This window comes from Mustela lutreola, chromosome 4 (assembly GCF_030435805.1).
Source record: "Mustela lutreola isolate mMusLut2 chromosome 4, mMusLut2.pri, whole genome shotgun sequence".
In the NCBI taxonomy this organism is placed as follows: domain Eukaryota; kingdom Metazoa; phylum Chordata; class Mammalia; order Carnivora; family Mustelidae; genus Mustela; species Mustela lutreola.
This window is the reverse complement of record NC_081293.1, coordinates 117635245-117659637: the sequence shown is the minus strand read 5'-3', so window position 1 is coordinate 117659637 and position 24393 is coordinate 117635245. Positions and strand designations below refer to the sequence as shown.

General features: G+C 42.6%; 1 protein-coding gene across 8 annotated transcripts in view; it reads left to right on the top strand.

Moving 5' to 3' along the window:
- The window catches only part of MAGI2 (membrane associated guanylate kinase, WW and PDZ domain containing 2), a 1359941-nt gene that overhangs the window by 1201023 nt on the left and 134525 nt on the right, over positions 1–24393 (top strand). For all 8 annotated transcript variants that reach the window (XM_059170944.1, XM_059170942.1, XM_059170943.1 and 5 more), the window contains 2 exons: positions 40–232; positions 6570–6818. In XM_059170944.1, the coding sequence (XP_059026927.1) occupies positions 40–232; positions 6570–6818 (442 nt within the window). The remainder of the gene's footprint in view (positions 1–39; positions 233–6569; positions 6819–24393) is intronic.

Below are 24393 nucleotides of genomic sequence, written 5' to 3'. Positions count from 1 at the left end.
TTGAAATGCAAATATCCTTTCCTTCTCACGTTTCTCTAGATTTTGATTGGCGCCGTCATTGCCATGGGTTCAGCTGACAGAGACGGCCGCCTGCACCCGGGAGATGAGCTTGTTTATGTCGACGGGATTCCAGTGGCTGGCAAGACCCACCGCTATGTCATCGACCTGATGCACCACGCAGCCCGAAACGGGCAGGTCAACCTCACTGTGAGAAGGAAGGTGCTATGTGGAGGTGTGTGGCTCAAGCCAGCAGGGAGGCTTGGGGGTCGGGTGGTGAAATGCTTTTGTGGGACATGGTTAAGGACAGGGAGGAAAAAATTTTAAACCAATTTCTATATTATACGAGGACAAAAGTCAACCTAGATCTACCACATGTGACCATGATCTCAAAAGGGCAGATTTTCACCCCACTATAATTCCAAGCAGTCTCAAAGCCCTACCTTTTCAGCTTGGTCATTAAAAATTTTCTAGCAAAGCCTGGGGCTAATTTAAAATGTGTATGCTCTTTGCTCTTTGGTGGATGCTAGCTATAAGAGGAATATTATGGTAGTGGAAAATACAGCTTTGGAAAGTGTTCCTCATTGTGTTTACGAACCAAGAACCACGGCATTTTGATACCATAATAAGACAACTAGGATGGAAAATTAGCCTCCAAAGTAGAGCCTGATAAAAGGTAACAATAAAACTATGACAAAAATACAGCTGTATGTCACTCTGAGAAAACACAATTCATTTAACTCCAAGCTTATGGAATCGGTAAATTAGAAGTAATTATTCCCTTTATAGCCATTTCCCAGCATCATGAAAGAATCCACCAAAGACTTCACTTTTAAATCAGTCTTCACAGTCCTAGTATGATTTAGTTTATCTCTCTCCACCATCTCAATCCCCCAAAACGGTTTATATTTCTATGAATATGTCTGTTACAAAAATCAACCATTTTTTGTAATGTAAGCACTCCGTAACGTAGGCAGTAGGGTCCCCAGCTAGCTTCCAGAGCTTTGCCCTGTGAATTACCTACTGCTCTCATGGCCACTGGCCTCTCTGCTCAGCCCCCTGGGTCTCCTCATACAGATTAGGATGGACTTCAACTGCAGGAGCTCCCATGTGTTACAGAAAAGGAAACCAAGGCCCAGAGGTTGGGTAGCTCACCCAGGAGTCTGCAGTGAAAATCAGTGACAATGCAGAGGCTCTTGCCGCTGCACCAACCCCCCGCCCCTGCCACCACCTGTGCTTCTGGCTTTATCCCACCTTCGGGCCCCCACCCATCCCACCCCCAAGGAATTCAAAGACCATCCGTTAGCAAATGTCACTCCCTAACCCAAGTAGTCTTCCCTGTGTTATTATTATAAGGCATCTGAATTTAAAAAAAAAAAAAATAGTGGGGGGTTGGGTGCCACTGGCTAATCACAGGCTATGAGTGACTAGGGAAGATAAGACTTACTAATTGAACTAAAGCCCCTTTTCTAATCGAGTCTTCTAGAAACTAGACTTTGATCAAGGGCAATCGTTTAAAAGGGCAAGTCGGAAGAATTGTCAGCCCTCACCAGTACAGACTGCTATATATCTTGCATCGTGTGGAGGTTTTGCTAAGAAGTGCCATTCATCTTCAGAAATTCGTGACATACCACTTGACCCAAAGAAGTAAAACACCTTGAATCATGCCTTATCCTTGGGCAAGATGCCAGGAGGAAGAGAGTGTTTGCTTGGTTAACATTTAACAGTCTCTCTCCCTAAGAGTGATTTTTAATAAAAAGTTTGCCATGCTATATGTTCTGTAACCCACAGATAAATTAAAAAGATACCCGATTTACAAGGAAATATACTGCAAGGTGCAAAACCAAGTGCACCAACATAATTTCATGCTCCCCTTGCCACCAGCTGATTATTGCCAATTAAATTTTGTTTTAATCAACCCACACTATTGGAGTGCATGCCAAAAGCTGCAAAAATGTATTCTTGCAATTTGTGGATCATGTGACTTTTGTGAAGATGCTCTTTGCTGCAGTTCTTACCAACTTTACTCATTTAGGTTTTCGAGTGCATTTCAAGTGCATTTAATTTTTGAAAACGTTCGGGTGCAGACTGCTCGTTCACACCAGGAGTGTTTCCAAGTTAATTCAGCTCACTCTTCCTTGAAAGCGTCATCAGTATAGAAAATGATTAAGTTCAGGAAAGGATACTTTGATAGTAAAGTAAATGCCTAGAAATAGGATGGAACAGATTTTTTAAAGGCATAGGAAGACAGCTTTTCTTCTTCGCTGCTGTTTCTCCAAGAGCGAGAAAGGACAGCCACACATGGATATGACAGTGAGGAGGCCTTTTCAAGGACTGTTACCATTATTATTATGCTTTCCCAAGCAAAGGCAGTGGGAGGTGTGAGCCTGACTTACAATGAGATGGTTCAAAGCTGAAGGAAGTGAGCAGTCAGCTTGTGAAGAGACAGAAGATACGTGAGAAGAGGGACAAAGCTGCCACCTTCTTACACAGAGCAGTAGTATCAGGAGCTGGGAAGAAGGGGGGCGGCGCTCACGGAGGTTAAAGTCTTCAGCCTTATGCTTGCCTCAGCTTGTGCAAATGTCCTGTCCCTCCTCAGAAGGCACTAGGCACTGGCTTCCAACGCTCAAGAGAAAAAGAGAGAAAAGCACATGGATTAGGAGAGATAATGCCTAGTTAGTTACCTCGGGCAACAACTAAGTAACGCAGAAGCTTCTGCAAATATTAAAATATTTTAAAAGTGTGCATGCTAAGGCTAGAAAGGCGAGGTTTTCAATGAGGCAATGACAAGCTAGATCCTCAAAAAGGAGAAATTGTGGAGTAAAGGAAAGAAACATCCCATAATACATTTAATATTTTATATACAAGATAATTATAGCACAGCCACCTTAACTGGGTGGCTCAGTCAGTTAAGCATCTGCCTTTGGCTCAGGTCATGAACCCAAGATTCTGGGATCGAGCACCGCGTCGGGGTCCCTGCTCAGCAAGGAGTCTGCTTCTCCCTCTTCCTTTCCCTCTCTCCCCACAATTGCTCTCTCTCTCATACACACTCACTCTCTCTCCCAAAAAATAAATGAAAAGTCTTTAAAAAAACCTTTTTTTAATTTAAAAAATAAACTAGTTTTGAGAGATGTTTTACCCACGCCACCAGCTCCAGTGTTTAGCTATTTTTTCCCCCCAAGGATAGTAGAAGAGTGGCTTTAATTATTACACTGAAGTATAAATATTTATATATTTAGTAGCTCAGCTTTGAGACGTTCAACCTAATGACATATTATTTTGAATACACACTATTCGTCTGAGAGAAGAGTGTCCCTGAGGAATTTCCTTATGTGTCAATCTAGAATTGATGTGAAAGAACATATTATGACTTAATCAAAACACGTTAGAGTCCGTCCGAAAGCTATCCATCAATACTCTTCTCTCATATCTAAGGGAGAGTCTAATTCTCAGCTTAATGCTGAGAAAGAGAAGGCTTTCTTGGCAGCTGGCTGAAAGGTGCCCCTGGATCCCCCAGTCCTGGTTACTAGACTTTTTGTTGATTCCAAACATGTTCCCTTCTTCTTTGTCTGAGCTTGTCACCCGTTTAAATAAGCTGTCTGCTTTGAGGAGTCCAGACCAGGAGTACACCCACTCAGATGCTTCGCAGGCAGGTCAGCCCCTCGCTTTGGTGGGGACCCAGCCTGTGGGCTGCCCCCTGCTCCGTCAGGCCCCATGGGGTTGTACAATGCGTGTGGACACTCCAGCCTGGGCTGGCAAGACCCACTGCCTTATTAGGAGAAGGAAAGGAAAAGTGAATTGGGGGACATCGAGGGGGGAGACGAACCATGAGAGACTGTTTGCTCTGAGAAACAAACTGAGGGTTTTGGAAGGGAGAGGATGGGGGTGTTGGGTGAGCCTGGTGATGAGGACTAAGGTGGGCACCGATTGCATGGAGCACTGGGTGTGGTGCATAAACAATGAATCTTGGAACACTGAAAAACTTAAATGAAATTTAAAAAATTTAAAAAGATGAAGAACGTTGTTCTAGAGGTGGAAAGCAAAGTCCAAAAGCAAGAGAACCATATTCTTTTTACTGTTTTGCACTCTTCGCCTTCCCCAGCCACCATTCACGTTGAATAGTCAGTGACGTTCTTTCGGGGAAGCCTCTAGAACATGAGCGAGAGCTGCTCCCAGACACTTACTGCAAAGACAGATCAGTTTCCTTTGTTGCCACTTTATTGACAGGCCCAGCCCTCAACCCCCTAAAATACGACAGCCAGAAAATGAGATCTCTCTTGTCACTGCCTATGACATTTAAGTTACTGATTTGGTCCAATAACTCAGGAAGATTTTCAATTTAGGGTTGCAGCCTAATAATTGTTTGTTTTTCTTCCTCCCAACTATCTCTAATCACTTTATTTCCAACTCGCACAAGGACTGATAAAGGACATGTCCTTCACCAAGACCGTAACAGCTTGTCTTTGAATATTTTCTAGTGGGGAGGGGACATTTTACAAGTAGTTTTAAATTCTGGTAGAAAAGAGGGAAAGGTTTTGACATTGGCATTTTGTACTTTTCTCACCTCGATACATTTCTTACAGATGAAAAGCATCCATTTGTCTTCTTTAATTAAAATCTGATTAATTAAATCTTACCGAAAAATTCAAATTTATCAAATGATAATAAGCAGCAGCCTGGATCTTATTCTGCTATTACAACAAGAAATGAATACATTTTTGTAAGACTATTTTTTAATCTGAGTGTATGTATAAATGCTCTTCCTTTTTCTCTACATATCAGTGGAACAAAAATTCTCTTGTAGTCTGTGTTCTTTCTCCCTGATTTTTGAAATGATTTTTGATTTTTGAAATGAAATGATTTTTCGTTTCAGAATGGAATTGCAGTTTATCAAGTTAAGAGCCTTCACTGGGACTTTTGCTACTTATTTTTAACTTGCTTTATGAGATACCTACCAGAGCTCTAAATGGGAGGCCATATCTAGAGACCCAAAAAAGAGTCATTATTTGTGGTTACTTTCCTTCTCACTATTTCTCTGTTCCAGAAACATCTTTTGAGCAAACTAATCAACCTGTAAGATGAGATGAAACGGTCCTATTTCTAGTTACAGTATTTTAGGTGCCCACTTCAGTTCTTTTAATCAGAATACCAAAACCTAAGTATTAAGTTAAAATGACAAAATTCTTTATCAATAACAGGTGAACTTTTATTTTTAAAAAGCAGCTTCTCTTGGCTGCCAACTTTTTATCATTTCTTCCTGTAAATAAGTTTGTTTTCTCATGGAAGTATTGGTTTGGTTTATCTGGCTAATAACAGAGAATATTTTGAAATAATACAGCATAAAAATGAGCAATGCCACCCACACCTCATTCAGAAATTCAAAACCCATCATCTCCTTGGCCTGACATCATTGTTAGATTTAATCCTAGAATAAGTGAATAAAAGAAGGATCCTTTAAGAAAGATGTTTTCCACCTACATGGAGTGAATTAATGCCTCTAGACTAACAGAGTATCACAAAATTAAATAAAACTGTGATTATGATGGGTCCCTTTACATGGACATCCTGGGCTATTAGCCCCACTAACCATACCCCTCCAGCAGCATTGCTCAGTGGTGGCCTAGAACTCTTACTGGGTTTCTCTCTCCTGTGCCCAGTCTTCCTAAATCTACTAAAAACACTTTCCAGGGGCACCTGGGTGGCTCAGTGGGTTAAAGCTTCTGCTCAAGTCATGATCCCAGTGTCCTGAGATCAAGCCCCACATGGGGTTCTCTGCTCAACAGGGAGCCTGCTTCCCCCTCTCTCTCTCTGCCTGCCTCTCTGCCTACTTGTGATCTGTCAAATAAATAAAATCTTAAAAAAAAAAAATAACTTTCCACGCATGAACCCTGAAGATACAGTCTTCACAAGTTCTTTAAGTAATCCTGTGCACAATGCAGTTTAAGATACTGCCCTCCTGTTTTGTAATCTTTAATCAGTTATTATTATGAAACTAAGAAGCTCAGTATCTAGGGGTTCCTGTGTGTCTCACTCAGGTCAGCATCTGACTCTTGGTTTTGGTTCAGGCCATGATCTCGGGGTCAGATGGTGAGATGGAGGCTTGTTGGGGCTCCACGCTCAGTGGGGAGTCTGCTTCCCCTCTCCCTCTCCTTCTCCCTCTTTCTCTGCCCCTTTCCCACCTCTCTCTCACGCTCTCTCTCTCTCTCTCAAATGAATAAATACATCTTTAAAAAAAAAAAAGCTCAATATCTAAAACCAGGTGTTGTCCTGAGCAGAGGTGGTAGAGGGTGGAGTGTTGCAGATTTAACAAGAGGAAAATATAAACTAGTAGCAGCACAGAGAAAGCCGATGAGGGTTTAGCTATGTTTGCCGTGAAGAATGGAATGGGGCTTAGACCTGGGGGCTCTGTAGCTAGGTTTGTAGCCCTTCAAAAACTCTGCACTCGTGGGGACTAGAAGCCAGTCAGCCAGTCTTGTCATGGTGCTAATGTCTAGAACCGCACCTAATAAACAGAGGCACTCATCAAGACCCTTGTTACATAACCAAGCACCTGGGCACGCTGTGTTTTGCAGGGGAGCCCTGCCCAGAGAACGGGAGGAGTCCAGGCTCTGTATCAACCCACCATAGCTCTCCACGCAGTGACTACGCCACCTACACCAACAGCAACCACGCTGCCCCCAGTAGCAATGCCTCTCCACCTGAAGGCTTTGCCTCCCACAGTCTGCAGACCAGCGATGTGGTCATTCACCGCAAGGAGAACGAAGGCTTCGGCTTTGTCATCATCAGCTCCCTGAATAGACCTGAGTCCGGATCCACTATCAGTAAGTGATGGCTTCGCTTGCCTTTGAATAAGGGGTCTTGGGCTTATCTGTTCTTGGTAGGAATACTGGACGTGCAGATCAGAAGACGATTGTAGGCACCTTGGGGAGCCAGGAGCTTACAGGCTATGGGCAAAAATAAGATAATTTAATTTAGGATTAGCAAACATTGCTGAACCTTCAGTTCAGAAAGAATGCAAGTTCACATCTAATGTCCCCCTGACCCCACAACCCCCATAAAAGCTCTTTGTTCCTATTATAGTGGGAAGAAAATAAAACTGAGTAGTGTGAGAGTATTGGTGCAAGAGAAGCTCCTTCCCACTTGATAGGACGAAACCAGATATGCAAAGGATCTGGGGGGAGAGCAGTCGAGGAAGGAGCTCAGTGTTCAAGAGCTCTACAGAAGCCCAGTGTGGCGATGACAGAACGGACGTGAGAGCGACATGAGACTAAGAGGACTAGGCAGGAGCCAGGCTGCATGGGGCTTCACGTGCCCACGGGAAGAAATCTGGACTGTAGTCTAAGTCCACGGGAACCATGGAAGGAACTTATATTATAAGTACATATATTTTTAAGTATTTATACTATTTATATTGTTTATATTTTTAAGTATTATATATACCTATGCTTTTTAAGTCCGTTATTGTACAAAATGAAATCGGGGGAAGAGAGCAAGAGTGGAAGCCTGAGACAGCATCAGGAGGTCATGAAAACTGTCCTCAGGGTGCCAACATCCTGGAACCTTGTCCTAGGCTGGTAGTAGTGGATGGGGGGTTGTACGTGACTTCACCAAGGGCTCCTCCAAATCTGTGAGCCTGTACAACAGGTATCATCAGAAGTTGTGTTTCTCTTGCAATTGGTCATCTTGTAGACCCTCAGTCTTCCTTGGCGGTTTTCCTTTCAGGAACAATATTCCAGAAGTTACTTGGCTGCCAGCAGGTGGTAGGACAGTAAAGGCAATAGGCAAACTTGCTCGTTTGCCATGTTGAAGTGATTTAGCCCATAATAATATGGATAGAAATACCAAGATTGAGAGCATTGAGACAAAAAATAATTAGGTCATGTGGTAGTCCTAAAATTCTTATAACTGTGATTATTTCTAGCATGTGGGGTAAGGGAGGGGTGTCAAACAATACTCAAGGAGCCAAATCATTGAGAATGAATAAGAACTTTTTATGATACAGTTAATGTTCCCAAAACACCCACCAGGACTGAATGGAAAGAATGACCTCGTTTCACGTTACCTTTGACCAACTCAAGAATGAAAACAGTGGAAGTGTTGAACCTCAATGAGTATGTGCAGAAATGCAAGTACATGCATCTGAAAGTACAATTTCATTTCTCTTTCCCTGCATGATAAGATGAAGGAATAAATCCCATCTTAAAGCGTAGGGTAAAAGCAGGATTCTGTCAGTGTGACAGATTCACCAAGATTGAAAGGACATAAGACTAAAGATTTTCATGAATTATAAAAACAGCGTTCCAATCATTTATACTTGGGGGAAATGTTCAGAGAGCTCTTGCACCTGTTCCATGTAGACCAACACAAGGAGACCATTCAACATGTATTTAAGATCTCGGGTTTCTTTGAAGTGTGATGGTGTTGTTACTAAATGCATAGAGAATTGTGTGTGTGTGCATGCATGTGTGTATGTGTGCGTGTGTGTGCACACATGTACTTATCACATAGAGAAGCCACAGATGCTTTTTTCGATTGCAAATCAAATCCATGCATAAGTAGATCTGGAAAACAACAGGTGCAGCTACTTACAATTAATGTGAATTTTTCTTCCAACCAAGTGACATTAGAGTGACCTCAAAAGAATAATTCTAGTCATTTTCAAAATGGTATTATTTTACATCACCCTGGAGAGTGGAAATGTATTCATGATGCTTCCTGCCTTCTTTTTTCACATGTTTATTTCTTTTCAATTTAAGGCGTTCGAAATGCAGGTTGCCCCCATGCTCTGTGGGAAGAGCAGTTATTATACTGATGGCCTGTAGCGTTTACAATATATAATTTGCAGCAGGCACCTAAAAGCTTTCTGGGCCTGACGCTGTTTCATACTTAACTTCTGTTATAATTTTGAGCTCTAATTTTGAAGAGAAAGGCTAAGTACCTCATGAATGGGAAGAGCCCTCCTCGTGTCACATATCCATCGTCAGAATAGCAAAAGTCCTTTATTCTGTGAGACTAGAGAGCATGATACCATCAGGGACTCGGGAGTCACAATCATTCCTGGGGCTTGGGTCATTTTTCTCTTCATGTCTTACCTGAGCCCAAAGACCACGAACGTGATCATGGTTCTTCTCATCGCTACTGAGCCTCTTTGTTGGCGGACAGAGCACTTTACACCTTTGAGAGGTGAACCAGCTAAAATCGTACTGCTAGGCTTCATCGTCTCCTACCTGTGTGACCTTAAGGAAGTCACATGACTTCTTTGGGCCTCAGTTTCCTTGGCTGTAAAGACAAGATAAGGTTAGGATCTATGTTGAGAGGCTGCTCTGAAGGTTAAATGAATGAGTACAGAGAAGTGCTCAGAAGAGCTCTGGTTCAGAGTAAGCACTAAGTCACCATTGCTGTCCAGACCAGCATTACCTTTCTCTTCCATCAGCTGCTGCTTCTCAGATAGTCTTTTCCATCAGGCATGAGTCAGAGCTCCCACTCTCCCAGAGCAGCCGATGAGGGGCCAGCTCCCCATCCACGTGCTGACCTTCTGGGAGCACAATCTGCCCCACCGGCTGCCCCGCTCCCCGCAGCCTGGGTCAGTGGGGAGGGACAAGAGCAGTGGCAGACACACCAATGCAGCTAAGTGTGCCTTTCTTTGCTGAGGCTTCAGGCTGGAAGTCTCCCCAGAATTCACTAGCCAATAAACGAGAAAAGTCACTGGAAACATCAAAATTCAGACCTGAAGCTGTGCCTTTTAGAATCTTCTACAAATAATATGTCTCTATGGACTATATCAGAGAAGACAGGAGAGGTGGAGAACCCACGTGTAAATTTCACCACTCCAAAGGTGACACAAGAAGTTACTTCCCATAGCTTCCTCGGTCCAGGAGAAAACTCTGCCAGGGATGCCAGGCGGTCGATCACTTGAGAACTTGGGGCGTTAAGTTCCTGGCTTATTTACTACCTGGCATTTAGTCCGGCTCATTACCACGCCTCACATCTTTTTTTCAAAGTATTATTTCCCAAAAATTTAAGAAGAAATTCCCTTTATATTCATTAATGTAATTAAGGAACACACTGCTTCCTTCCAAACCAGTAACCCAGGAGGCCGAATACTGCTTGGTAGCAGACGGAACTTAGAAGCCCCTGTCTGAGGTACAAGAATATTCTTCCTCATTTCAAGTGGGAATAAGCAAGTTTCCTGAGCGTTTTTATCCCATTGTCCAAAATATTAAGTATTTTTTTTCCCAGACCTTAAAATTGGAGCCAAGGTGGGGCGCCTGGGTGGCTCAGTCGGTTGAGCATCGGACTCTTGATTTCAGCTCACATCATGATCTCAGGGTCCTGGGATCGAGCCCCATGTCGGGCTCTGTGCTCAGCATGAAGTCTGCTCGTCCTCCTTTCCCTGCTCCTCCCTCACTCTTTCTCTGTCTCTGTCTCTGTCTCTCTCAAGTAAATAAATAATATCTTTAAAAATATTAGATCCAAGGAATAACGAAATGGCCTATAGACCAGAGCTTAGGCTAAGAGTAATCGGTAATAGGCAATTGAATTTTAAATTCTTAAGAAGATACTAGCAAAGGTTTGTATGCAAACAGGTCCATTGCCATATTATTGATAAACACAGAATATTGGAAACAACCTTACACGCTTCTCAAAACTGGAAATTTGGTATATTCAAGGCATTTCCTGCCTTTGACGAACTCTCTTGTCATGGAGGTCTGTGTACACAGGGGAGAGAAAACTCGGTAACGTTCTGACTCCGAGTGGAGCACAAGCTTGCTCTATAATGATGTCCCGGTGGCCACACACAGTGGGGTTGATAGGTTGGCCCTGACATCCGGGTTTTATCACAGAACTATAACCTGACCTCGTAGGTGCTTGCTTTGGCCCCCACCTGCCTCAAACCCACTCTCCCACCACAGGTTCCCAGGAACAGCTTTGGCACAAATGATGAAATAAAAGTGCCCCTCAGTCTCCTGGTTTTCTGTAATTTGTCAGGAAGCTTATGTTGGCATTTATGGGGTAGACACACATGGGCACTGAGACCGCAGTGGTAGAGGGCGGGCAGCTTGTGCAGGGAGTCTGTAAACCGAAACGCAGGCCCATAACAAGCTGCGAGGGAGGGCATGTTAGGAACAGCAGGGACACCATCTTTCCCACCCTTCCTGCCTTCGTTCCTGTGGTCTTAACAGCCTGGACTCTGTTTTCTGTGGGGGTGGGGCCTCTGGAGCTGCAGAATCAGGGGCTGAGCCTTTCTGGAGGAGCGTGAGTGTGAGGCAGGTACCAGATATTGGGGTGCATGAGAAAGGAGGTGAGAGGAGCAGCTGGAGACTGGTGATGGGGGAGGATTTGGTGATCATTCTGGAGGTGTGGGGTGCTCTTACCTGTCCCAAACTGCCAAGTCATAGGCAGGCACTGTTGCAGCCTAAGTGGCTGGTGAGGGCTGGGGCCCTCAGGGAACCCCCCTCAGCAGGCCAGAGTCCCCATCCTAGGAAGGAGCCCCTTTCCCACACAGGTCCCTGGCCATTGGCCTTCCTTTGTACATCAGAAGGCTCTGCACACCCTTCAAGCTGCTCTTGGCTTACAGAGGCATCAAAATTAAAAAAAATTAAAAAGATCTGAGTATCACTTGTGAGCACACTGCTGGTGCTAGTGCTACAACTCTCTGTTTCCACATGTGTGCTTCCTCGGACACGGCTTGGAGTAGACTTGGTCATTGTTAACTTTCCCTCAGACCCACCACAATCCAATGTTCAAGAACAAGTTAGTTACCTTCAGTAAAATGCCCTGATGACTTTCCTCAAAGTCTTTGAGGCTCTGGACGTCCATGAGCTCTGGAGTTTAGAGGTTATTCTAGAAATCCGAAAGCTTTGCTAGCAGGTCTTCTTATGACATTTTAAAGCATAGTTTCCTAAAAAGAGTAAAATAAAAGTGGGCAAGCTGTGAGGCAGTTTAGGATTTTTCCCCAAAATACCCACCCCCTAGGCCACGCAGCCACTGAATAGCCACCTGATTTTAGGGAAGATACGAATTAAAACAGAAAGCCGAGGTTTCTTTAGTGTTGCCCTGACACAAGACGATTTAGTTCCATGCAAAGTGCATTGGACGAGAGGCAGGGGCTTCTCTCCAGTTTATCCATCCACCACCAGCTGTGTCCCTCGAACACATCAGGGGTCGTCCCATGTGCTCCTTCATCTAAAGAATAAAGAAAGGTGGTCTTCGCAGCCACTTCCAGCCCTAAATTATATGATGCCATGAATCAGCATGGAAATGAGTATTAGGTTCATTTTGTCTGTGTGTGCAAATCCTGGGGTACCTCTGAGGCCTGGATCATATTTTTCATTGGCTCAAGCCATCATTTTAAGCCTGTGTAGCATTCATTTCTGATCATGTTTTGAAGGTGGCCCGGCTGTTAAGAAGTGATCTGAAGCAAGCACTTTAAAGACACAAAACTAGCTCCCCTTTAAGGCGATTTACTCAGGACACTTGTGAACTGATAACCTTGGTGTAACACACTAAGATAGAAGGAATGAGACTGCTGGAGACAAAAGGAAAGTCCTCCCAGGGGTCCTCCCCCACACCCCAGCAGCGTTGGCTGTCTTGGTACACCTGCGTCCTGGTGCACTCCTTTTATTGCTGTAGGGTTACAAAGTCCTTCCCTAAATGAAGTCTCTAAGTTATCAGTAACCAGTAAGCGCCTCATCTTACATTTTATTGGTTTAGGTTGTAACAAGGGATTTTCTTCAGACCTCCATGCTGAGGCTTGTTCATTGATCGCCTGAAAAGCACAGATACTCAGTACCCCTGGTGCCAATGGTGGGACCTTGATCTTCTCTAAATCATTGTAAACTTTGACCAGTCAATATTCCCAGCCCCAAAAGTCACTGCTGGAAAGGTCCTTAAGTCATACCCATGCCACCGGACATGGGAATTAGAAAATGAGTCTCTTTCCTTCATCTCTTGTTGGTTTGCAAAACCAAGTTTCCTTTCAGAGTTCTTAACCAGTTTTGAAACATGTAACACTGTATTCCCTTAATCCTTAAATGAACCTCTGCTTTGGAGTCCTTCGATGACACAGTGCTTTCACTCAGAGCTTTCTGCTGAGAGTAGCTCACTCAGGAGCATAATGGTATATCCATCACCCACACCGTTACTGTGAGTGCTTCTGTAACAGAAGAAGTACAGGGCAGGTGCAGGACACCATATTGGCATAAAATGCCAATTTTCCTTCAAGTATCTGCCTTCTAATTACAACTCATGGGCCATCAGATAAGCAAATGTCTTCGTAATCTTGCAAAAAATCCACATAAACAAAAAAGTTAGGATTGTGTTCATAGTCTGTACCGATATACATATGTTTTAAATCAACTCAGTCTCATCACACTTACTAGTGAGATTTACTTCCTGCTGCAGGAGGTAGCGGGGGGCTAGGGTAGGAGTGGGGTACACTTGCTAATGACGCGAAGGCTATCAACAAATACGCCACTTGTTATGGGCGGTCCAGTCTTCCTATAACGAGTCCTTGGTCATCACACTCATGATAGGAATACCTACAGAGGAGGGGCGCCTGGGCGTTCAGTCCATTAAGCATCTGACTTCAGCTCAGGTCATGATTGCAGGCTCCCTACCCAGTGGGTAGTCTGTTTCCCCCTCCTTCTGCCCCTCCCCCCACATGTGCACATGCTCTTGCACACACACTCTCCCTCTTCCTCTCTCTCTTTCTCCCCCGCGCTCTCAAATCAATAAATAAATAAAATCTTTTTAAAAAGAAATACCTACCGGGTGCCTGGGTGGCTCAGTGGGTTAAGCCTCTGCTTTCGGGTCAGGTCATGATCCCAGGGTCCTGGGATTGAACCCCGCATTGGGCTTTCTTCTCATCAGGAAACCTGCTTCCCTTCCTCTCTTTCCACCTGCCTCTCTGCCTACTTGTGATCTCTGTCTGTCAAATGAATAAAATAAAATAAAAAAAGAAATACCTACAGGGTAAAGTGTAAACACACTGCTCTTATATCCAAGACTCTAGATAACGTGGAACAGCCACTTTTTACCAAAGGCTTCTCGCAATTCCAGTCCATTAATGCTGGGTTGGTTACTTCACCCCTAAAAGACAACTTTTGCTTTGTCCCAGTGCCCGTGTTTTGCCGGCTGCCACTTGGAATGGCTCCTCCTCTCCAATAATAGGTTTTACCAAGCTCTCTCCCAGGCACCACGCTAAGACTCTTACATTGTGTTTAATTTTCACCATAACCCTATGAGGCAGTCTACTGCCCAGAAAGTAAGCATCTCTCACAAGCAGCTCGAAAAACTCTGAATCTCTTACTAAGACTCTGCCTGACCTCTTCCCCTTCTCCCTGAAATGTTTTCTCTAATTCTTACATGGAATTCTTGTCTGTAAACTCTTAAATTGTTGACTGCTTCTTGACTTCCCTTCTGTTATTATGCTGTGGTTACTCTCTATTATTGTCATTTTTACTTTGCATGTGTTCGTGGTTTGCTTCCCCTAAACAGATTATAAGCTCCTTAAGGGCAGGAAATGGTGACATTTCTTTGATTCTCTTACAGTTCCTGGTAGCATGAGGTTCACGAATTTGTCCCATAATTTATGTTGGAGGGGTTGGATTGAATCCTCCTGTAACGGTCCAGCGCTGTCCTCATGAAAGTAAAAGGGAGAATGTACTCTTCTCTCACTTTCCCTGTGCCTAACTATAGCTGTCCTGTCCCTCCAAGGTAGTAAGAAGTATTTCTGAGAATGGGCAGAGCAGCAAAAGAACCCTTAGCAGAGGAATTGCGTGTAAGCTGGTCCTTGCCCAGCACGAGAAATTGCACTCTAAGAAAGCAGAACTGAAACAATGTCCCAGAGTACATATTTCTCCTCAATTGTTCTCAGCCTGAGTGAATGATGGAACAGCCAGCTCAGAGCCTGGTGAAGTCTTAGATGCAAGAGCCCTCTAAGAAATCAGGCTCACGGGACCCATCTCTGTGTCTCTGGGCAGCCCCTCTAGTCTCAAGCCTCTGGGTTGCAAAGCCTTTGTCCTCTGAAGGGCCAGGCTGTGGCCTCAGCATGCTCTCTGATTTACCTCATCCTGGCCCTGGCTGTTCCTGGAATCGCCATCCATCTGTGTGAACACCACCTCGGCGATAATTATATTGTCCTTAAGCAGGAGGGTTTGGATGGCATCCCAAGCTCCTTGGAAAAAAGCATTCCTTCAAATTAGTTACTCGTTTCACAATGGTCATTAACAAAGCAACCCATTCCAGTTCCAACTGAACAACTTCTCAATCACGTTGCTTCTTGAGAGGATCAGACCCAGCTCAAACCAGATCATTTAATTGTAAGAGTAAGTCCACAGAGAAACACCATCATTCTTTTCTGTTTTCAAAAAGAAGAGCAGTGTAACCTATCAAAAAATCTGAGTGCTCACAGAGCATTTTTTTAAAATTCTAGACTGATTTTTCTTATCATTTGACTAGAGCTTATAAATCGTAAGTTTTCCCCACCGGGAATAACTTTTCAGGAGAGATTTTGTTATTGTGTTCAGAGACTCTCTAGGCAGCAGCAGAAGGTGCATGGGGTGAATGTCTTCTTACCTTCAGCTCCTTGGTTGTCTTAAAAGTGGGGCAAATGGGTGATCAGGAGCTGTTTCTTCAGGGCTTACATCCTGCACCTCCTTATTATTCACTAACTAGTACAGGGAGATGGTAACAACAAAGAGAGCCCAGACTTAAGGAACCAGATTACCCTTCACCGGTGCAAAATGTCCATCACTCCCCACGGGGTTCAAATGAATTCTAAGCCCACAGGTCACTTCTGTAGAAGCATACTCTCTTAATAACATATTCAAGTCCCCCTTAAATTAAATTCTCTGTAATCTTATTTTTCTTCTTTTTTTCCCAACAGTCAACCCATTAAGAAAAGCTATTTCCACATATGCAATCAATTTAAAAGCATGTTGTTAAGTGAACACAGGATTGTTACTTATCACCATTTTTCAGCTATATGGAAAGAGTGTTATAAATGGATATTTTTCCCACTCAGAATGGGATGAATAGTATTTCTTTTTTGAGCCCCAGCTTTGACCAAGGACTTAGGGGGTACCTGTCCCCAAACTATTTTGAGTCACACCAAATCCTGGTGGAAGCTTTTTATTTATTCATTTTGACCACCCATGATTTTGCTCTGTAAGCTGAGTTTCTTCCCAAATGTTTTCTTGGAAACACTTCTAGAGCTTAGTCAGTCTCTTCTGGGTAATGATCACTAGGCATTCCTAAGGTGTATAGTGTTAAAAAGAAAATTAACTAAACAGTGGGGCCTGCTACTGGCATTTTCATTTGCCAGGGTGACCTCTCCCAGATCCTATTTCTATAGGGTTTGCTCCACAAATATGCCCAGATGTTGAGCAACCAAAGAAACCCATCTGCTTTTGAGGGTAGAACCAAAACCTTATGTTCAGAGACTGTTCATCATAAAGTGTATATGTATGGATTTGTCATGAGGTCTTTTAGGAAACAAGGAAGAGCACATCATTTAAAAGATGGTCCCTTTTGGTTCTCTGACACAGAGCAATTGAGATAACATGAGGTAGAAGAATAGTCCAACTTAGCAATCTTCATTCGAATATGTTATAGAATTGCTAGATGAACAGCAAGATGAAAAACAGCTCATATTCTTGTAGGTACTTGATGAAATTAAAATACAATAAAACCTGGTTGCCGAGTGTTTTATAACAGAATACCACAGTCGGGTGGCCTAGACAACAGAACAATAGAAATTTATTTCTCATATTCTGGAGACTAGAAGTTCAATATCAAGGTCCCGCAGATCTGCTATCTGGTGAAGACCAGCTTCCTGGTTCATAAGCATCTTCTCGTGGTGACCTCACATGGCAGAAGGGGGGCCAGGGAACTCTCTGGGATCCCTTTCATAAGGGAGGACTCTGCTTCTACCTGATCACCTCCCAAGGTCCCACCTCCAAAGAGCATCTCTTTGGGGATTAAGTTTCAACCGATAAATATGGGGAGAACACAAATATCTAGTCTACAGCATCTCATTAGCCACTGATACTGACCTTCCCTGGCACTAAGGGGCCAACAGAAGACTGACAGGTGGAGCTCACAATTCCAATCAGAGTATCAGATCACAAGATTTAAAGCAGGCCTCCAGGTACCTGAGCTGATCTTAGCCAGATTTATACACGACTGCATATCTACTGTTGCAAGACTAAGGCAAGCTCTTACCCAAAAATTCTTTCCAGATATAAAACTTAGATCCATCAGGCCATCTTGGCTGCCATTACATTAGCCTTAGTAGAGGTTCTAGATCAGCACAGTGCAGTAGAACTTCTGTTGATGATGGCGGTGTTCTGTGCTGCCCTACCCAGTACTGCAGCCACTAGTCACATGTGGCTCCGGGGCACTTGAAATAAGGTTACCTTGACTGAGGAATAAAAAAAGTTTTTTTTAAGATTTTTTATTTATTTATTTGACTGAGATCACAAGTAGAGAGGCAGACAGAGAGAGAGGAGGAAGCAGACTCCCTGCTGAGCAGAGAACCCGATGTGGGGCTCAATCCTAGGACCCTGGGATCATGACCCGAGCTGAAGGCAGAGGCTGAGCCACCCAGATGCCCCAAGGAATAAAATTTTTAATTGCCTTTCATTTCCATTAATTTAAATAGTGGCCACACGTCGGACAGCAAATCAAACATTGCAGCCCTGCGCTGGAGCACAGTAGGAGCCTCTAGGTGCCCTCCCTGCCTCCAGCCTTCTCACCACCATCCTCGCCACCCCTCACATGTTACCATGGCGCTCTGTCTACAACAACTAGTCTGATAATATCACTTATCTTTCCTGATCCATTAGTGGCTTCTCATGTGGCTGTGAAAATCAATTCCCAGCCCCTGGCACAACCAATAAGCCTTCCACTGTTTGTCTCCTCCTACCTTGATCCCGTCTCCCCGTGTGTGCTTGTTGCACTCTCACACCCACAGTACAGACTCTACTAATGAACACATTAGTGCCTTTGCCAAGTCACGTGGCCTGTGACTTCGATGCCCTCTCCATCCTCACCCCCCTGGAGAAGTCCAATTCATCATTAAAACAAAGACGAGGCAGGGTTTCCCCTCTGAAGGCTTCCTAGACACCCCACTCTCCCCTCCCTACCTCCTGCCTCCTACTTACTTGACACACTCCTTTTTTACTTCCTTCTGTTCATTTCCATCCCAAATCTTCTCTTGATCTCTCCCTGCTTTTCACTCTTTCTCCCACTTTGAAGGTTTAATCATATATCATAAGTGACATCCCTTTTAGGCTATCAGCTGTAAGTCTTGACAAATGCATTTAGTTCTATAACTACTGCCACAGTGAAGTCAGCCCCTCCATCCACTCCTGACCCCCAACCACCACAGATTTGTTTTCCATTCTAGTTTTGCCTATTCCCATAAAAATGGAATCACGCAGTGCCTGGCCTTTGCAGTCTGGCTTCTTCCGCTTTATATTCATCCATTTTGCTTCACGGGTCCGCCATGGTGAGAGTCCTCCGCTTTGCGGATGCACCGTGGTCTCGTCATCCATTCCCTCGTTGAAGCCATTCACACTCTTTACTGTTTGGGTGATTGTGAATAAAACAGCTATGAAACTTTCCATTTAAGTTTTAGCTGGGAAAGAATTTTCACTTGAGTAAGTATGTCAGAACAGGGTTGCTGGTTCAGTTGGTTTCCAAACTGGGGTACCATTTTGTATTCCCCGCTTATAAGGGTTCCAGATGGTCTACATCCCATGTGAGGATTTCTTTCCAGGCTTTCTCGTCATCGTTGTGGTTTGAATTTTAGCCATTCCAGTAGGTGTGTAGCGATGTCTCATTTTGGTTTGCATTTGCATTTCTTCCCTAAGGACTAAGGATGTCGCGGGGCTTTCCACATGTATTTTGGGGCCTTCCTTCCATCTTCCGTGATGCGCTTTGTCACTCCCAGTCACTTCCCTCTAGCGTGTAATTGGTATTTCGCCGTGGGCAACAAAATACATTTTCAGGCTCTTTTGCCTTCCGTTTTTCATTTCTCACTCATTTCTCATGTTAGGGTAATAAAAATCATTTTATGATGATGATCTCAGGTGAAATTAATTATGGAGACATATGTCTACTTAGTAAAACTGAAAACACATAGAGTCACTAAGCTTTAAATGCAAGGGGTGAGAGAAAGGCACATAAGCAGAAATCTAAATGAAGTTAAAATGTGCAGTGTTGGGAGAAGAAAGAGAAGGCTACGAAAGAAAAATTGTGAGAGATAGCCTCCTTTTCAAATAAGGGAAGTCTGACGTGATTTACTTGGCCACTCACAGGTCACACAGTTGTTTTCGAAATTTATATGTGATCAAAATCTCCTCATTCCTGACCACAAGACTTAAGGGTCGTTTCATATTTAGTTTTATCCAGTCCTGCAAAATTGCATTATTTCCAGTTAAAACACGAAATACCCCATTCATGGAACTTTGGCTTCTGTGGGAAACTGAAGACCCCATAAATATTCATGTAATCTTCTGGATAACATATTGAAAAGGACAGCTGGCTCAGGAGGGATCATTTGCCTGGGTTAGTATCTGTTTCCATTTACATTAAGAAAATATTGCGAGAAGTTATTATCTACCAGAGGGCTTAGGGGAATACAATGAAAAGCTGATACTGTACCTGATTGCTTTTGACATTTACCTATTGTAACAGGGAAACTGTGTGAAGATAGCCAAGTGACTTTTTACAAAACACAATTTCAGAAGCTATAAAAGGAAAAAAGAGATGGCAGAGATAGAATACACTGCATCTGTAAAAATGAGAAACATGACTTGTCAGCAACACCTGCTTGTAACTATCAACCATTTCTACTGGGCCTGCTGAGAAATCACTGAAAGCCAAGTACATTGATGGGTGTGAAGTCTCAAAAGGCAGTCAAAAGATACAGAAGGGGAAAAAAGTGTGGTTTTATTGAACATTTTTAACCCAATACCTGGGATTGATGAAATTCAATTTTATGACATTTTCTCAACTCTTAAAAAGAAACAGTTGGGGTTTTTAAAATATTTTTACCTGTCAGGACTACCGAAGACAATAGCACTTTTAAAGTTTGAGTACATAAATTATTGATATTTTTTATTTTCCAAATAGATTCCAAATCTCTAACTGGTATACTAAAATTCTGATTGCAACCACTGATTTAAATTTATGAAAGATATTTCCAGTTTCTAATTAGTGGTGGTAAAATGAGAACATGCTTATCCCCTCCTGTTGCTCAGACACCAAACAAATGGAAGTAAATGAAGAAGAAAGCAATGAGCATGAGTGAGGAAGATATTTTAAAGACAAAAATGTGGGGGCGCTTGGGTGGCTCAGTGGGTTAAGCCCCTGCCTTTGGCTCAGGTCATGGTCCCAAGGTCCTGGGATCGAGCCCCACATCAGGCTCTCTGCTTAGCAGGGAGCCTGCTTCCCCCTCTCTCTCTGCCTGCCTCTCTGCCTACTTGTGATCTCTCTCTGTCAAATAAATAAATAAAATCTTAAAAAAAAATAAAGACAAAAATGTGGCAACTCATTTTGCAGGACAGAGGAAACCAAAAAGAGAAATGGATCACACAGATCTTCTCATTTCTTTAGAAGTTCAGCAACTCAGAACTTAAAAAGCTCAGGATAGAATGGAACACAACTACCATGACCACCAAATGTGAAATGCTCATTTTTAAAGTAGAAAACAACCAAGCGAAGAAACAATGATGAAAGAATACTAGAAGAAATGGAGATAATCAAGGGCACAAAAGAAAGCTTCAAAACCATCTCGCTTATATACATAGATATGAGAAGATATTACTACCTTATGATTTTTTATTTTGTAATAAAATTGAATACTACAAAAAAGAATACTATGATTCAAGAAAGAATTCTTAGAAATTGAAAATATCGTAGCTGAAATGAGAAATTCAGTAGAAGGATTGATAGAAGAGTAAAGGAAGTCACACAGGAGTAGGACAAAGAGAAAGATAAAGTATGAGAGAAGTGATAAATGACAGATCAACCCAGGAAACCAATATCTAGCCAATAAGAGTTTCAGAAAGAGAGAGCAGAGAAACATAATGAAAGTTATCAAAGAAACACATAATGAGGGCTGCCTGGGTGGCTCACTGGTTAAGTATCTGCCTTCAGCTCAGGTCATGATCCCAGGGTCCTGGGATTGAGCCCCACGTCAGGCTCCTTTGCTTAGCCAGGAGACTGATTCTCCCTCTGCCTGCCACTCTCATTGCTTGTACGTGCTCTCTCATTCTCTGATAGATAGACAAATAAAATCTTTAAAAAATAATAATAATAAGTACTATAATGAAAGTTCCCAAAATCAAAACTGAAAGGAACAAGCCTCTGGACTGGAGTGAACTACAGCACGATGCATCGTTGTGAAACTTTAGAACCCCCCAAAATACAGAGACAACCTTTAACATTTCCAAAAGGAAAAGGGGAAATAAAAAGATCACATACAGGAAACAAAAATCCTAATGGATTCAGACTTCTTAGTAGCAATGCTGGATACTAGAGAACAGAGGAGTAATACCTGTAATTCTGAGGAAAATTGATTTTTTCAAATCTGTAATTTCATATAATCTAGAATTTAGTTAGAATTCAGTCAAAAGAGAAGGTAAAAGTGAAGACATTTTCAAACATTAAATACTGACAAATTATTTTCTCCCCTGCATGTTTTCTCATTTTCTTAGGAAGATACTGTAGGATGTACTCAAGCAAATTGAGAGAGTGAATCCAAAAAGTGTTCCCAGGGGTTACAGAAGCGTACATCCCACATTGGAGGGCTACAGGAATCCCTTGAATATCACTGAGCAGCAGAACTTGAGAGAAACCGACCTACCCAAGGGAGGGAGGTCGCTCCCCCACCCCGTCCTCAACTCACCATGGCTTGAGCAGCTTTGGGGGAAACAGGAAACAGTCAGCATATTGTAGACATGGGGGGAGCAAGGACACAATCAGAAATGTGATTCAGGGTGGGAGGGAGGAAAATTGTGTAGGAAAAGAAATGGAACCACAAAACACTACAGTGAGCAATAGTTACATAGTAAGACTACAAAACAGTGAGAACTGGTTTAACTACACTAGTGATAAAACTATATTGGGGGGGGGGGGCGCCTGGATGGTTCAGCGGGATAAGCCACTGCCTTCGCCTCAGGTCATGGTCTCAGGGTCCTGGGATCGAGCCCCACATGGGGCTCTCTGCTCAGCAGGGAGCCTGCTTCCCCCTCTATCTCTTCCTGCCTCTCTGCCTACTTGTGATCTCTCTGTCTCTGTCAAATAACTAAAAAAATAATAATAATAATAAAATCTTTAAAAAAAGAAAAAACCATATTGGGATGAGGAGAGGAGGTGGGTTGCAGAGTAAGAGTGCCAAAGCCTCTATCACAATAGGAAGTCAATAGATTTGGCTCTAGTTGACAAATTAAGAAGTAGCCTATAGTATGAGACTATAATTTAGAAATATGAAGAAGAAAGAGCTAACAGATTTTAAATGTTTGCCTTTGGGTCATTAGAAGTGACGTTAGAGGATTGGGGCAGGAGACTAAGGTTTTTTGCTTACAAACATTTTATTTTTGGTTGTCTTTTAATTTGTGCATGAATTACTTGAATTAAATTGTTGTCATTAGAAGAGGTTTCCAACTACTAGGAAACAGTTATTTACTGTTTACTTTGTCCCTTTTACATCATGATGTAAGTTTTGAAATTTTTATATGATTTTCTCATTTTATAGACTAATCCAGTATTGTGTAGTAATGATTGGATAAGGCTCCTGCAATTAAATTGTAAATAAAAAGGAACCTCCTTATCCCGGAACTCAGTTTGTCATAAAGCTAGCACCTAACCCTTTTAAAGGTAGATTTGCTTGTTTGGGATGGGGGGTGTATTACCACCATGTGGTAGTTCTGAGAAAACAGCCAACATTGTGACTGTTTTCATAAAGGAGTAAAACAACTTGTTTTTTCCTGCTTGGCAGGGAAGAGACCTTTTATCATATTTTAATATTAGTAACTCTCTCAACTTTTTTCTATTATTACTGAATCAGGTTGCCGTTTGGTTATTTGTAAGCAAAACTTGCTAAAAGCTATACGATTTTACTCTTGAAAATCACTCAAGGTGAACAATATAGAACTTTCTCCATCTACTCCTTGACTAGAGAATCCTGGGTTCCTGATGTTTACTAAGTAACGGAAATGTATTTCTTTATCAGGTTTTTTTTTTTTGGGGGGGGGGGTTGCGAAAAAGTGCTGATAGGGTTGATATTTGACTTAGGAGATCAAATTTTTGACAGTAACTTTCAGACCAAAATAGGCCAAAAAGAATGTCCCAGCTACCTATTAGCAAGGTAAAAATTGAGTCTGTAGGATATACCATGAAATGAGAAGACCTCCACAGAAGATAAAGTCTTAAGTATCTAGAAGTAGAACTGTTTTTCCATTCTGTCTGTTCAGCCCCTCATTCTCTCACACACTTACCCTCCTGGCCAGTGACAGACTTGAAAATCACAACTATTCTGAAGTTTCTTTGGTTCCTGCCGTTCTAATGTCTAGACACTGTCAGGTTATGAAGGACATTCATCAAAAACACATAAATTCCTTGAAAGAGGGTGGTATATATTAAAGTCTGTTTAAAGACAGATAAAGAAGAACATTTGCTTTGTAGATGACTCAATAAAGAGTGATGAATTACATAATGTCCACAACAGAATTAAGGTCATATTTAGCATTCTTGAGTCAGTATGTGCAAAATTAAGGATCTTCAATATACTTAAAAATGATCTGGACTACCTCTACTAGTGATGTGCATGGGGATAAAAAAATGAAGCCACAAGAAAAACGGATTATTTTTCTCCTTCCCTACCACCCACCTTTGTGATAATTTTCCTTGGTGACTATAACATGTTTTCATTTATATCATCCACCAAAGACACAAAAACAACAGAGTGGTATAGGAGGGAATAAATTATGGTTGTATCTATATAAGATCAACCATGTAATTTTCAGGGCCCAGTGCAATATGACCCATCAGGTTACAGCTAATTACAATTCCTAAAGCAATGCAATTTTCTTTAGATTACCAATCCATTCTCGGTACTTGGCTAAGGGATTTTTTTTTTTAATTGGTGCAAAATAAAAACATAGAGGGGCAAGATACAGCTGACAAGTGTTTCTTGCTTTCCAGCCATGTAGTTAATACTTTCTACATGGTGCTTTCTGCCCTCGGAAACCTGAGTTTGGCTGGGCTTCCAAATTGCCAGTGATGGGCTTCCCTTCCCATTCTCCCATCTGACCATCTGCTTGTTACCAACTACAGGGTAACTAAACTGTTCAACCACAAGAGAATGACTAATGGTCCGGGGGC